Source organism: Gavialis gangeticus, unplaced genomic scaffold (assembly GCF_001723915.1).
Source record: "Gavialis gangeticus isolate Ggan-Ray unplaced genomic scaffold, GavGan_comp1, whole genome shotgun sequence".
Lineage (NCBI taxonomy): Eukaryota > Metazoa > Chordata > Crocodylia > Gavialidae > Gavialis > Gavialis gangeticus.
The window spans coordinates 85902892-85919227 of NW_017729022.1; the positions used below are offsets into that span (position 1 = coordinate 85902892).

Below are 16336 nucleotides of genomic sequence, written 5' to 3' on the forward strand. Positions count from 1 at the left end.
TCCAAGTATTTGAGTTGGTTTAATAAAAGTTATTGGATTTACTCAAAATTATGACCTTCCTGAGGGATTAATAGAGTGGTGGGGAGGGTCAGCCTGATATTGTTTTCACCTTCTAGGTACAAGCTCTTGGGCAGCTAAAGATGCTGGAGGTCAGCGCTGCATTCATTCTAATGTTTGTTGCATATTTTCTAGGCTGGATGCTGAATAATAATATCCCCTGACTTTGCTTTTGCTCCTGTTCCCTCCTTTCCCACTGTGGTAGACTGTGTAGTAATGGGATCCAAGTGGGAAATTTATACTCACTGAGCAGATTTTTTTAGGAGTTCAGGTTTTGAATGTGCCTCTTTCAGGTTTAACATTAAGAAGTTTTGTAGCATTTCAGAATGGGTTTTATTTTCCTCTAGCTGTTTCTTTTTTCCATAGTCCACTCTTACAATTCTACCTTCTTCTTCCCCCAGCAAATATTTTCCGTACCCTTAGTTGGAAAGTGGGGTTTCTGTGTTGGGGTTTTGGGGTGGGGAGGCTGTTTTTTCATTCCTGATCAGTTCATGGACCATAAATGTGAGCGGTCTCTTGTCCTAAAGAATCTAGCTGGGCTGCATTCCAGCATTCAGAAGGGACCTCCTGGCCAGAATCTGGCCCAGATATTAGTTAGAAACACGACAGCTCTAAATTCCCAGGCCTGGCTTTTCCAATGCCAGTAGTGGGATTTTTTTTCCTCTTCTTTTCTTTCTGCAGTGCTGCCTGGGAACTCAGGCTCACATTTTACCCATGACCTGACTTTCCAGTGCTAAGAATAGCAACCACAGTGTAACATGGGTTCACTCTCACTGGAAAGAGACTGCAGCTGGGAAAGAGAGAGGTCAGATTAGCCTGTGCTTGTGAAATAACAGGAGCATGAGGGCTCCTATTTAGGGGGTTGGGAGTCTTCTGGTTCTGAAAACTGAAGAAAAAAAGGGTTCATATAGCTAAGACCTGACCTTGGCAAAGGTATTTTGCCAGTCCTGAAGCAATAACTGTAAATCTTTGCTGAAGATATTACATCATAATAGAGGCAGACAGACAAAAGCTCAGCAGCCAGGTTGATTAACATCTTTCTAAAAAGGATGCTGTGCCTTATTCCCCTTACCACCAAAATTCATCAGAGATCTGAGGGCACTTAGTGGGGGCTGGTGTTTCCTGCACAACCGAAGGCAAACTGGAACACTGGAAGTTGCACTCAGAGTTTGCCAGAAAAATGAAGGTGCGATTGTAACATGTGCCAGCATCATTTATGAATCATATGCCACTATAATACAGTATACACAACTATAATTGGGAATACACAGCAGCATAGGATTTAACCCATGTAACCAGAGTATGTAGCCAGGGACCCAGTAGGGTTTATTCTGTGATCGCTATCACATGCTAAAGCCTGTACCATTTTATCTTCCTTGCTATTGTTGTCCAGGCTAACTAATAAATATGCTAGCACTTGCTACTATCCCACCATCATTTTGCTGTCTAGATATACCCTCAGAGTCATTTGACAGTATAGGTAGAAGAGCATAGTGTATTTGACTCAAAGCATGCTGAACTAAGAACCCTGTTCATTGGGTATGAAGAGGCAACAGGCTTATTCTCAGAAGAAGCCTAAATTAGAGCACCAGCTACCATCCCCTTTGCCGAGAGCTTCAGTCTACCTCCCTGACTAAGGCACTATCAATAAAAACTGTTTGACTAAGTGGTGCCTTGCAAATCCGCACAGGGCATCTGAGTAAAGAACAAAACATGGCAACCAGTGAGTTATAAACACTCCTCCTAATATATCTCCAGTGTTTACTACTCCCCTTATTCTGTTCTTAAATGACATAGTCTTTTTTAGCCCCTGCACAGACCATTAATAGCCAGAATCTGGACCCAGTGGTTCTGTGCACAGTTGCCGCAGGGAAACAATACCTGGAGAGAACCAAGTATCACCTTTTCTGTACCTGTCCCCAAAAGTAACTCAACCAAAGCAAATCAGATTGGGGAAAAGGCCTAGGTTGCTAGGAAGAGGGTGTTTCTGACACTTGAAGGAACCCTTCAGCCCTTATACACCTTTCACTTCACCTCCTTACATATCTCTGAGAATTGGGCCTGTGATATCTGAGAGTAGGGGACTTGAGCAGGGTGCTCCGTGTGGCTGCAGGAGGCCTGCCTATGTGAGTCAGGGCTGCAAGAACTTTCCCTCAGCTTCGAAAGCAGCACGTAGATTTAAGCGCAAAACCACTTGAGGTATCAGGGTTGTAATTCTAATGGTAATTTTGAACTGTTTTTGTCTGTCTAACATTCCTTTTTAATCCCCATCCTGCCTGCCCCTTCCTTATGTAGGGTTACTTTAGTGATCCTTGGAATGTTTTTGACTTCCTCATCGTAATTGGCAGCATTATAGACGTCATTCTCAGTGAAACTAATGTGAGTATTACTCTACCCTTCCCAGGATACCACCACCTCCTCCTCCTCTGTTTCCTTCTCTCTCTTTTTTTTCTGGTTTTTTTTCCCTCTAGTCATGCTTTTATTGAACTTGCCGTCGTCCTTCTCCTTCTCCCAGGGAAAAAAAAGGAGGAGGGCCGCCTCCTTCTTTTTCACTTGTCATAGCACCCCCCCTTGCTGTGACTGGTGAAAGCGCACAGAATTTGGGGGGGGTGTGCTTTTTTTTCCCCTCCAAAAGGTAGACATGTTTGAGTGTAACTTTCTGACTAACCAGGCTTTTGTTGATACCCTCCATCATGTGAACCGTTACAGAGGTTTGAGCAGCCAGTACTGTGTGGTAGAGTGGTAAGAGATTATTTAATATGCCCACGTAACCTCTTTCTTTTCTTATTTTTTTTCTCTTCTCTCCCTCTTTCATGCTTTTTTTGTTTTATTTTTTTTTGTTGTTTTCTTTTGTTTTTGTTGTTTTTTTTTACTTTTTTTTTTCCTATTTCTCTCTTTTTCTTCTCTCTCTTTTTTTTTTTCTCTCTCTCCTTCCTCGGCTTCTCTGCCACATGCAGCACTATTTCTGTGATGCATGGAATACATTTGACGCCTTGATTGTTGTGGGTAGCATTGTTGATATAGCAATCACCGAGGTGAACGTAAGTAGCTGGCGTCTGTCCATGATCGTGCCTGCTCTAACATTCATTTGTCTTTCCCATTTATTTATGTTTATTTCTCCCCCTCCCCTTTTTATTCTGTTTTAAGGATTGTTTTTCGTTGGTTGAAACTTTCTCTTTTGTTTTGTTCTGCTTTTACTTTTGGAACGACTTAAAGGACTTTTTGACTGTTGCATCATTTTTTTTCCCCCCTCATAATCAGCCTGGCATGATTGAAACTGTATAGCAGGAAAAGTAAATGGGATTTGTGGAGTGTAAGTAAAAGAAATTTTTGTGCCATGGGAAGCTGCTGGAGAAGTCCCACATCCAAGGCTCTGGCCTGCCCAGCATTGCATTTGGCTTCCCAGGACATTTCAACACACTCCACCCCACAGAGATCTAAAGATCAGTTCTTTCGAGGTGGAACTGAGGGAACCAAATAGAGAATATTCTCAGTACCCTCCCCACTGCTTTTCCTCAAAAAAAAATATTCATTAACCCAATATTCACAAAGAAATTCATCCCCAGTGTTTAATTTTCCTTTGAAACCAGTAGACTGAATTAAACAACATCCTTAGGCATGGGCACGTCTTAGTTCAGTTCCTATTCGGTGTAGAGCACCACTAGACTTGACACAAATTATTACCACTGGTGGTGGTCTCATCAGACAGGCCCAGGGTAGAATCGACTGTGAAGACTGAAATAAATTGTATGAATGTATATAAGAAATGTATTGTTTCAGGCAAAATTGATTATTTTTGTTACCTTATTTTGGTGAGATAGAGAATAATGGAATTAGAGAGAGGAAAAATTAGGAGGAGGTCAAGTCTGAAGTAAGCATTTGTTTATTTGAGCCAGCTCCTGATGAAATCAATACAAACCCTGAGTTGTTTTCAGTGAGAACACAATCTCAATAAATTTTACTTGGTAGCTTAAATCAAAATGGCTTAGACAGGATACAGTCAAGGGGATTGAAAACTGGCTGAAAGACTTTAAAAACAGCAGTGTATCAAGATGGGAAGAGGTCCGTAGGTTCTGTTCATTTTCTACCTTAGTTAATTTCTTTCTTAATTATCTGAAAGAAGGAGAAAGTAATAGATTAATCAAGTGCACAGGTATTAAAACTTTAATGGAAAATGTTGCATCTTATCCAGAAGGCCAAATGCAAGTAAGATACCAAAAACAGCAAGACAAAAGATCCAGAATACAATAAAAAATAACAAAATGAGATTCAGTTTAGAGAAACCTGGCAAGCAGAGAAGCTGAAGGAGACAAACAGCAAAGGCAGTAATAGTAGACAGCAAATGGGTGTGAATTTTCAAAGGAATGTGGCAGCAGAAAAAGTCACATCAGTTTTCAGCTTCTGTGCCTTTGGGGGTATCACATCAGAAACAGAGAGCTATAGTCTGCTATAGGTGGACAAAAATGTTAAATTAAACTTTTTTAGAAAAAAAGATTTGGCAACTCCAACATGTTTCACAAATTTGTGTCAATTCCATCAAAATTTTGGGTAGGGGAAAAAATCTTAAATATTCTGAAAAATTAAAATGTCACTTTAATCTTTTTAAAACAAAATATTTCCATTTTTTGGTTCAAAATGACTTTCATAGAGGCTTCCCTTCAATTTTACTTGTTCAAATTAAAAGATGTTGAAAATAGTCAAAACTGATGTACCTTGGTTGTTTTGTACCAAAATTATTCCTTTCACTTTTGATTTGCTGAAATTTATTTTTTAACTGAAAAGGAAATCTCCTTCCAACTTTTCAAAATTACCCATAGACTGAAAAGTCTATACAGCACTGCTGTGACTTTCCTTGGCATATTCTAGAAAGCGTTGGGTATCCAAATCCCAGAGAGAGACTGATTGGACGGAGTTCATAAAAGGCTGGTTAACTTCATCAAGACATTTTAAGAAAAATATGTTTTACTGTCATTCCTAGGAGTTTATGATGCTCTCCCCAGGTGGGGTTAGTTTTATGCTCTCCCCAAGCGGAGATGCATTGTCAGGATGTGGTGAGGAAGCTTGTACACTTCATATTCACGGTGTACCCATTTTCTGTATAATTTTCTTTATAAACAGAAGTCTTCAGTCTCCTGGCTGTCAGTATGGTATGTTTTATTACCACTGAATGAAAAAGGGAAGGAGAAACTGAACAAGACCCTCTCTCTTCTAAATCCAAATTTATTTCCATTTTCTATCAAGCTCCTAAATCTGTTCAGTTTTATTTCAGAATATACCGAAATGTTTGAAAAATAGCGTGCCTTTGGACAATATCTGTCCAACTGAATAATTGTCTCTCTCAGTTGATAAGGCAACAGGGGACAGTCCTTATTCCCTGAAGAGAAAATAATGATGGAATTTCATGATGGTCCCTCTGTCCCTTCTAAAGAATTCCTTCCTACTATACAGTTCTTATAGATTTCTGCACAAGTCTTTTTGTTACCTGGCATGTTTAAATCTTCTCTTTTTATCTAGGCAAGTCCTTTGCTATAAGTTCCTAATGTTTGTTACTAAAAATTTAATCCGTTTTTGCACAATCTTTTGTTGCACTGATAAATGAGCAGCAGCTAAGGAAAGAGTTTGTTTCTGAAATGTGTTGAAATCCCTTTGCACTTACTGAATAAGAGAATGTATTGTCTGTCGGCTTGTCCTGTCAGATTCCTTTCCTGCTAGCACTACCTGGTATGCTACACCTCTAGTAGATGGGCATTAGAAATAGCAACCCATTTCAGACAGGCAGGTATCATCGTCCTGATTAACATGAGGCAGCTTATCAGGTGCATTCCTTCCCTACTGCACAGGAGCTTGTTGCTTTCTCACTCTTTGTGAGTCTGAGCAAATCTGCCTTGCATGTCTGTACACTGTCTTGTCTTTTTTGAATAGGCATGGAGTTGAGGGGAAAAAACCCACAAGATCTTTTTCAGGTCACTGAGGTTCAGCTGAGGTGCTTTTGCCCATCTCATTAGGAACTGACCCAGCTTAGTTTGTGTGAGGATCTCAGAAGGTGCTTCACAAAGCCTAATGATAGTAGGTCATTTACTGAAGGTGAACCTGTCTGGTTTATGTTGCTTTGTCATGAGAGATCGTGGATGTGTAAGCATGCAGATTCCATGGAGTCCACCAGGAAGTTTGCAGTGCAGATCAGATTGGCCTGGGAAGTGTTTAGAGCTTACAGCAATGGGTGCAATGGAAAAGCCTAAGATAGATCAAGATGTGCCTTTGTTTGTGTGTAAGTGTATGTTCACATCTGTGTGTGCAGCACTGCATGCACTAGTTTGCCTCTTGACAATTGTTTTGTTTTTTTGAAAAGGAAAGTCCCAGGCCAAAAACTTCATTAAGATATATGTGAGTGTGCATGTGTGGGCTTTTGTTTGCGTATTCCATTGGTTGCAGTATATATTCCTCAATGTGTTTGGATATCTATGTAAAGAGGTATAAACCTAAGTGAGAGCGTGCATGTGTTTAGGTCCGAGTCTGTGTGTGCGTGCGTGCGCGTGTGTATATGTACACGTACATGTGTGTGCATGAGTGTGCGTGCTTGAATGTGTGAGCATATGTATTTTTGTGTACACACAAATGTAAATGGTTTTTGAAGAGATGTGTGTATCTGAGTGTAGAAACATGTTATTTGAGTATATATTTGTATCTCAATGTGCAAGTCTGTTGGCCTGCTTATGGCTAGATGTGTATGTAGATATGAGAATATATGTGTACAGGCATGTTTATCTGCATGCCTTTGAATGAATGTACATATATGCATGTATATCTCAGTGTGTGTGTGTTTGTTAGCATGCCTCTGAGTCATGTGCACTGTAATGAAAAGGCACGCACATGTGAATCAGATCCTGAGGCTGCCATCTATATTGCTCAGCCCTTGCTCAGGCAACTTCTCAGTCTTCTCAGTGACACTGAAGTAAATTGAGCACCGATGCACACAACACTGAGTTTAGGCCTAATGCTCTGACTTGCACATAGGAACACATTTCAGCAAGCTCTCATTTGGTATAGAAACACAGGGAAACATTTCACAACACTGACTGTGCAAAACAGGCACAGGATCGATTTAAGATCTGGCATATCAGAAAATTTTGAGTGCTGATACTGTTTTTGCTAACTCATTTTTTTAATTGACTGACTTGCAACCCACTATGAGACTGCACTTTCAAAACTTGGTGTCTCAATTTCGACAAGAGTTGCACAGCTGAATTTCCTTTCACAACTCTGTTCCTAAATATATGGTGATTTCACTTGTTTTTTCCCCTCTGATAATGTAACAGCAGCTAAATTTGATTACTTATTTACCTTATGTTTTGATATTGAAAAAATAATTCCAAACTAGAAACCAGATAGGTGAAATTTCAGGCCTTTGAGTGCCAAGACTTGGGTATGAATTCCTAGGAATAGACTTTATGCTGGTCTAATGTTTAGGTCTGAGGATTCAGGGCTTGTAGATCCTGCTCTCTGCTTTCACTTCCTGTGGACTAACCTTGAACATAACCTTCCTATGCATTAGTTTCCCTGTCTGTGAAATATTTGATAATATTTACTTAATTCACCGGAAGTGATAATATTTACTTAATCCACAGGAACATTGTCACTCATTTCTATACAGTTCTTTGAAATCCTTGGGGGGCAAAAAGGCCCTGCAGAAGTAAACAAAATAAATTATTACAATTGATCATACCAGGATCATGAACCTCTGCATTATAAGAAAGAAAACATTTTAGGAATTAAAGAGGTCAGAGCATTCAGAATATGTCATCAGAGAAGTAGCCACAGACATAGGCTTTGATTTCCTTACTTTCCATCTCAGCAGGTTCAATACAGTATACGTTGCTTGGCACTCCTGCTGGAGCTGACTGGCAACTTGCTATCCCCTCCTCAGGGTGAAAGCAGTGTCTTGTTACTATTTGCTGTGCTGTATTGGAGGGGGAAATCAAGTTTGATTTGTGCTCTGTGCTACTGTGCCCAAAGTGATGGAAAAAGACAGCGAGGCCTGAGTCACTGAGAAGGCTGCTAACATAATGCCCTCCCTCAAAATTTAGACAGAGAAAGCAGGCAATGCTTCTCTACTCCTTAGGGTCCTTTTTACTTTATTTCATTCCCCTTCAGTGTCAGACTGAAGTTTCAGTGCCACTGAATCTTCATCTGCGGCAGAAGCCAGTGTCACAGCAGGACACACTTACCTGCCCTGCAGCACCATACCTAGACTGCTGGCGGTCCCGGGCGAACTTTTAGTATCGGGCCCCCCTTCGCCAGAGATAATGATGATAATGATAATAAAAATTACCCCTTCTGTCCAGGCCCCAAGCAGCTGCCCAGTTCACCCATGCCTGTGTCAGCCCTGCTGCCAGGGTTTCTATGGCAGAGCTGCAGCCCCTTGCCAAAGAGATTGTTCTGTCCTTGGATTACAGGCAGAGGTTTGCACCATGCAGGTGTGTGAGAATTTTGTAGGCCGGCACAAATTGGAGTATGTCCAAGTCCTATGCCTGGACATATATGTTAGTGACAGTGGAAATGCGTGTGTGTGTTTGATTGTGTCTGCCTACCCTGAAAGGACGTAGGTGTGGGTGGGTTTGTGTCTGCCTGTGCAGAGCTATGTGTGTTTGCATTTGTAATCCTGTCAGGGAATTTCCCAATGTTTGCCTGCACGATTGCCTCTGTGTATATCAGAGTGATGTGGTATCTGAGAAGGCATGGTTATGGCCAGGCAAACACAGCTGGGTCCAGATGCATATGCACGTGCCATGAAAATATTTGCATGTCTGAGTATGTCTGTGTATGCTGAAGGATGTACAGAGGAAGAAGTACAGTATGGTAGGTACAGAACATGCAGCAGTGAGATGAAGAGCCAAAAGAACATCATGGTATCACTCATCTCCCCTTCCCCACCCATCTACAAACTGGGCATGGGCACAAGACAAAGTGATGGGGAAGCACGGAAGTGGTTTGAGTGCTTGTGTGGATTAAAAATGAAAAATCTTTGCATGGAGATTGCCAATCTGTTGTAGAAATACAGTTTTGCCCAAGAGTGAGGAAGTGTTTAGACCTAGAGCTGATGGAAATGTTTCTGAAATGGGAAAGGTGGCAGAAGGAGATGACTCAGGAATATGATTTCACTTGCTGATTTGTTCCATGGTGATAGAACTGTGGTATCCAGGAGCTACAGGACCAGCGGGTCATGGATGACATTCCCTTGAGGAAGCTTAGAGAAGTTTTTCTTGAGGAAGTTTAGAGAAAACCACCCTACTGCATGCCTTTCTGAGTCAGACCCATCACACACCACTGCCAGCCCCTCTGTCCCCACACAAGCACTCTGCCCCTCTGTACGCTAATTGGCATTGTTCAGTTTCTTTACGTCTTGACATGCTTCTGAAATGTAGAGAGCTCCCAACCGTTTGGGAGGACACCAGACAGGTGTAGCTTTCTTATTTCTTGACATTAAGGATTCTCTGAGACCAGGAAGGCCAAGGCAACTCCTGAGCTGGCAGATTCCAGGGGTATCTGAGGACCATTGTCAGATTTCTCCTTTAGTCTATTGGTTGTAAGTTAACGCAGCTTTGTCTTAGCACAGGCACATAGAGGCCTCTCTTTAGAAGCTCTTGACTCCAGTAGGCTTCATATGGTGTGTCATAGGCTCCTGTTCCCACTCCATGAACTATTTGACACAACACATACTAAAGTCTCCCTCTTTCCTTTACTCCTACAGCCTTCCCCTTTACCTTTCCCCACTTTTTTTCCTTCCTCCCCTTGCTCTCCTCTGCTGTGTTTCCTGCTAGACTGAACCTCACAAGAACATTTGCACCCTCAGTCAGAGTCTCTGAAAGCAGAGAACCAGTGGCTCAAATGCTGAAGGCCTTATTCAGGCAAAACTCCCACTGGGCATTTTATCTGTAAGGCCTGAAACAGTTGGCCTTGTGTGACTAAGCTCAGTATAAGCCCCACCCCTGCAATGGGAGCAAGGATTGGTGGAAGGACGACACACATCTAGCCTGCACCTCAGTTGGGACTTGCATTCATCTCTGTCGCTATATCTGCTTTTCTGTCTCTTCCTGTCTTGAATCTCTCAGCTTCCAAGCCCTTTGCTGCTCAGATTTTGCCCATCATCCGACAGGAGAAACAAATTTCTGCAATGCTTAGAACCTGCAAGTGCAACCTTTGCAAGAACCTGCAAGTGCAGGTTCAAAATTTCTGCTGAAAGCAGTAATTACCTCTCTCCCTTTTGAATGCCATGTTGGCTGCAGAGTCATCCAAAATATGTAGCAAAGGGCTGGGGAAGCACAGTTGCTTCTTTTCACATCCTGTGCTGTCACGCCCCTATCGTTGCCATTCTAAAAGTTGTATGTAGCTTGCATATATACATACATGGGTGTGTATATATGTACATATATATTGTTTTATTTTTGTAAATCTGATGATACAACTGATGGAGTTTTTTATTTAGAATTTTTCAAAATCATTTGTGGTGTTTTTATTTCAATAACAAAAGTTGTTTCACCACGAGCGACCCCCTAGCTTCATTGCAAAATAACCATCATGAAACGTGATTGTGAAACCTGGCTGTGACAAATGAGAGTATAGCTTAATTTATTCTTCCATTTGGGGAGCCTAAAAATAAAAAACACCACCCAAAACTATGAAGAGACTTGCTTTAACTTAGGAGCTGACCATGGTTAAAACATAATCATATAGCATGATTGTCAGCCCACAAAAGTGAGAGAAAAATATTACCAGGTTGTTTTGCCACAGCCATGTTTGAAAAGGGATTTTGTAATGTGGATGGGGGCTTTCCTATTTTTAATCTTAATAAATATTTTTATTCAGATTTTCCAGAATGTGTAGGACAACCTGCCTATTCAAAGGAGGGCTCATGTTGACAGCACAGCTTTAAATTCAAGGAAAATTTTGATGAAATGTGGGCAATCAGAAAAAAAAGCATTTTTTGTCAGGAGTGAGGGAAGTGAACCCCAATGACTTCTCTCCAAAGCCACTTTGATACTTGAGCCATTGCTAACATTTATTGTTAATTGTACTGGTAACGATTCACCACATCAGGAATAAGCCATGTGGCCTCAGTGGGGAAAAATGTCTAAAGAAAAAAAGATAGTGTACTGCCCAGTTTTATTGAAATGCTACAAAATGTTATTTCTACAAAACTCTGTATTGTGTTTGGCCTCCATCATTACTTTGGATGCATGGAATAACCAGGGACACATGGACACATTTTTAATGCAGGGGAGATTTAAAAGCAAGATAAAAACACATTAGCCTGTATGGGGAAACCTAATCACAAGGTGTGGTAATAAATTATTATAAAAGTAACAGAAGATACAGTGCTCATGAAAAATTTCCCTTGTAACAGAAACTTAATAGTAGTAAAGTGAAAGGTAAGAAGAACTGTTATCAAGTTCCCTATAGCTTTAGGGGTCTGATAGACAATTGTTTGTATCTAGCATCCTTCTAAAGGAAAACATTTAGTGTACTCATTAAAATGGTGGGCTGTTGGAGCTCAGTGGGGCTCTTCATTTCAGATTGATACCCCTTTTACCATTGTGTACTCAAAGAACCACTTTTCCACAACATCATTTGACCATTGAGCATAGTTTATGACACAATTTTACACCATCATTCTAGGTCCCTTGAAGCCTTAGCCACCTCCCACTGGCATTCTTGGAAAGATTAACAGTGACTTCGGTGAGAGTTGGATCAGGCACTTGATAACTAACAGTTAATTTGCACAATCCTGTGTAGTCAAAATTTCTAGCCTACCCAACTGTTGGTATAATAGTATAATAATGAAAATAATAATGGGAGTTTTGTCTGAAAGAGGACTGAAGGTTTTAGCCCTGTATCTGTTGAGTGGTGAAACAAGCTGGTATGAAAACCTCTTTTTATTAGCTGTATTCAGTTTTTATAATTCGTATCTGCATTTCTTTTTATTTTAGTCATCAACTAACTTTTGAAATGCTGCTCTGAAATTGCAGTGAGGCTATCTTAGAAATACAGACAAGAACATTTTGATACTTAATTAGTTATGTATTTATGCAGAACTCCGATTACTTAAAAAAGTCAAAACAATAAAAGCCTTTAGAAACCAGTGCGGGCTGGTTATGTTTCACCGGTGCAGTGGCCTGGTGAAACCATTCACTTGTACCCAGATAAAGCTTCTTTGAGTTTTCAAGAATGTAAGTACCTTTGCATGAGTTTGTGAAGAAGTTAGCTCAATAAGGCCCTAACTCTAATTGGTTCCCTGGGTGCAATTTATTAATGTAATGTAATATAGTATCCCCTGCATGATACTTTAATAACTACAATGTAGCATAAATACTAAATACCAACAAGTTATTAAAAGTTGTATGTCTCATTGGAGAATACCAAGCTGCACATCAAATTTAAAGTCCAGTTTGGTATGTCCTATGTGGCAGATCTCCAAAGCAGTGTAGGAAGCTCCCAACTCACCTTCTTTCAAGACTTAATTTTCTTGGAAGTATAGAAAAATGCCACTTTTCCACATTCAGAATGCAGTTTTAAAAGGTACATAAAAAGTCCCTGAACTTCACCAACACCTTCAGTTTTGCTGCAAAAATGTGTAGGCATTTTTTCCCCCTACCTGTTAACAAAATAATTCATTATTTTTGAACTCTAGGCTTTTGGCTGCCCAATTTCCCATGTCTGTACAGCAAATTACCAGCACACTCTCTCAGAGGCTTGCTTACTGTATTCAAATGCAGTTAAAAAATAGTATGCCCTATCTTATAGCACCTGCACTATGGTTGTAGGGAGTACAATAGGAGCTATGCTGACAGAGAAGCATTTTTCTATATTTTCCCTTTCTCTTTTTTCTTCTCTTCCATTGCTTGACTAAAACAACCCCCAGAAAACATTTCTGTCATAACTGTGGCAGCAGAGAACATGTTCCCTGCTCATGCCTTGAGTGTTGGGAGCAGCATAATGCCACACAAGTGATCAGCTCTTTTCTACTTAGAAGTCCAGCTGTCTTTTTCTCTTTGTTCACTTGAGGTGTTGATTGCCATCACATGGAGAAGATTGTTCCCCTCTTGTCTCTTTGATCATGCCTACTACACTGGGTCCATGCAGGAGGCACTAAGATAACATAGTGATAAGTACCATTCTATGAACCAACATCAGGGGTTGGCAACCTACTGCTACAGACCTGATCCGGCCCACCAAGTGATTTCATCCAGCCCATGGATTTGGGACATTGGCAGCAGTTCAGCAGCAGAGAGAATTCAGCAGCCTGCCTTCCAACCAAACTCTGTTAATTCATCCCACCCCTCCTAAAAATTTGCTGACCCCTTGGTGCTGGTGGCAGTCCCTCAGAACAAGGATGACAGTCTTCCAGTAAACAGCGAAGTCATCAGTGAGTTCCAAAATGATTCAAGGAGTCAATCTGAGATCGGCATGTTTGACTGCAGGCATGACAAACAGTTCTGGTAAGAAGTGTATCCTCCTGGTGTTGGGTCACAGCTTTTTTCCTTTGTCTCTCTCATCTACCCACCTCCGTGGTGAGGCAACTTTGCTCAAAACAATAGCTTGTGGTACATCACATTTCTTCAAATTGGCTTTCAAAGTGTCCTTGAATTTCTTCTTTTGCCCACCTCTAGAGTGGTGAGTTGGGAGTATAGTACCTGCTTTGAGAGCCAGTTGTCAGGCATCCTTGTGACCTATCCTGTCCAATGGAGCTGGTGCTGTATAAACATGGTTTCAATCCTGGTTGGCTTGAGCCAGAACACTGGTGTTCATTCTTCTGTCCTTCTAATTGATATGGAGAATTTTCTGAAGACATCCCTGATGGTAACATTCCAAGGCTGCTCTGCCCCCACACTGAGGCTATGGGGCCATGTATCCCACAGGCCTCAGGTGTCCACAGATGTGCCTAGACCCCAGTTCTTGGCCCTATGGCCCACTCAGGCCTCAGGTGTCTGCCGGCATACCTGGACACTTCTCCAGGCCCCATGCAAGGGGCCTAGGTCCCACGTAAGGCCCCACTCAGTGGGCCTGGGCCCCTGTGCTTTTCTCTCAGGGTATGCTCCCCTAGCCTTTTCCCTCCACAGGGTACCTGCGAGGCAGCATGGGCTGAGGCTTTCTGGAGCCCCATACTTACCCTTACTGTGGAGGCACAGGTCTGGCATTTCCTGGAAGCTGCCCTGCCACAAGCAGTCCCACCACACCATCAAGCCCCAGCAGGGTGTAGTTTTAGGTCATTCCGCAAGGCCAGGAATCTCTTCCATCACCATAATTCCTGCCCTTTACCTCCAGATGTTCTGAGAGCAGCAGCTGCAGCCAAGTAATGTTCTCTCTCCAGCTGCTTGCAGCCACTGCTGACTCTTCTGCTCAGGGCCTGCTCTAATCTCTAGTAGCTGGGCCTCTTCGCAATCAGGTGGCCTCCTGCTGGCCATGTGACTCCTGATGGGGAGTGCAGTCACCTGCAGGCTGCTCTGCTGCCTGTTCTGGCCCTTAAAGTAGCAGCCTGCATCAGCTGGAAATTCAGTTCCAAACCTAACAGGTGCCAGGTTGACTAGGATAGAGAACTACAGGTTGTAAGCCCTTTCTCCATCTCAGCATTGACCTCCCTGCTTCACTTTTTAAACTGGGATATACAAGTCCTAAACTGTCTGCTAAACCTTTACATTGCTTTGTCCCAGTGAGCAGGAGTGAATTTGCTTCACATCATTAAATGACTGCTTTCTCTAAGCTGAACTGATGCAGTGGCCAAGATGCACTAAGGAAAATCTTGCTAACTGGTGAATAGTAAAATAGATTGATATCTAAAGTGAAAGAAGAGAGCTGCCTGAAACTAGGAATTCTTAGTACTTGTTAGGGGCTCACTTCCACATACAAATTCATTGTGTGATAAGAATGAGCATAGCATTCCATCACTTCATCCCTGTCTGTCACTGAAGAAGAAACAGAAACAGTCAACAGTTATTCAAGGGGAGACGTCTGTGGTACAAAAAGATGTTGCCCAATAGCTTTACAATAAGTTATGGTCTCCATATGACTATTGCAGATATGCTCAAATAATGCCTGCAATTAGCATTTCCAGTCCCAATATGGTTCATAGACATTATTGTATCCTATATTATCATCACCAATCCAGTCTACCTCCATAAGCATTTTTGGGACACTCTAGTTTCAACATTAAATAGCTTTCTAATTAAAAAGACAAAGAAAAGAGACAGCCTTTGAATTAAATACTAATTGTTCCAGATTTCAAATGAAAACTGTCCTTAACACATTCTCTCTTCAGCCTATTTGTCTCTCAAGCCAGGCTCCCTAGGACAGGGGATTGTTATTTAGATATAACTCTTCCTTATAGGAACTGCTAATTTGCAGGCATCCACAGTGTTTTGGTATGAACAGTCCAGCTGCAGTCACATAAAAATATTTTTCTGGCTTCAGCAGGATGAGAAATGTCATCCAGTATCTCCTTCAGTATGTTTCATAGTTTCATACTAGTTTGGGGTCAGAACGGACCTGAGCAGATCATCTAATCTAACCCCTGCCACTGGCCAGAGCACACACTGGGATCACACGACCCCAGACAGGTGTTCGTCCAACCTCCTTTTGAATTTACCCAAGGTAGGAGCAAGGACCACTTCCCTAGGAAGTTGGTTCCAGATCCTAGCCACCCTAACAGTGAAATAGTGCCTCCTAATCTCTAACCTGAACCTATTCTCCAGCAGCTTCTGGCCATTGTTCCTCATCACCCCAGGCACTGCTTGTGGAAATAGGGCCCTTCCTACTTGCTGCTGATTTCCCCTAACAAGTTTGTATGCAGCCACCAAATCCCCCCTCAGCCTCCGCTTGCTGAGGCTGAACAGGTTCAGGTCCCTCAGCCTCTTCTCATAGGGCCTGCCCTGTTGCCCTTCAGCCAAGCGGGTGGCCCTCCTCTGAACCCTCTCAAGGCAGGCCACATCCTTCTTAAAGTGCGGTGCCCAGAACTGGACGCAGTACTCCAATTGTGGCCTGACCAGCGTCGCGTAGAGGGGGAGTATCACCTCTCTGGACCGGCTTGAGATGCATCTTTGGATGCATGACAAGGTGTGGTTGGCTTTGCTGGCTGCAGTCTGGCATTGGCGGCTCATGTTCATCTTGGAGTCAGTAATGACTCCAAGGTCCCTTTCTGCTTCCATGCTTTCAAGAAAGGCATTTCCCATCTTATAATTGTGCTGCTGGTTACTACTGACCACGTGCAGCACCCTGCACTTGTCAGTAT

General features: G+C 42.1%; 1 protein-coding gene across 4 annotated transcripts in view; it reads left to right on the forward strand.

Annotated features, from left to right (window-relative positions):
• The window catches only part of CACNA1C (calcium voltage-gated channel subunit alpha1 C), a 790825-nt gene that overhangs the window by 715006 nt on the left and 59483 nt on the right, over window positions 1–16336 (forward strand). For 2 of the 4 annotated variants that reach the window (XM_019515546.1, XM_019515547.1), the window contains exon 30: window positions 3015–3098. In XM_019515546.1, the coding sequence (XP_019371091.1) occupies window positions 3015–3098 (84 nt within the window). Of the gene's footprint in view, window positions 1–2352; window positions 2437–3014; window positions 3099–16336 lie in introns of all 4 variants that reach the window. The other 2 variants (XM_019515544.1, XM_019515545.1) reach the window with 2 other exon arrangements.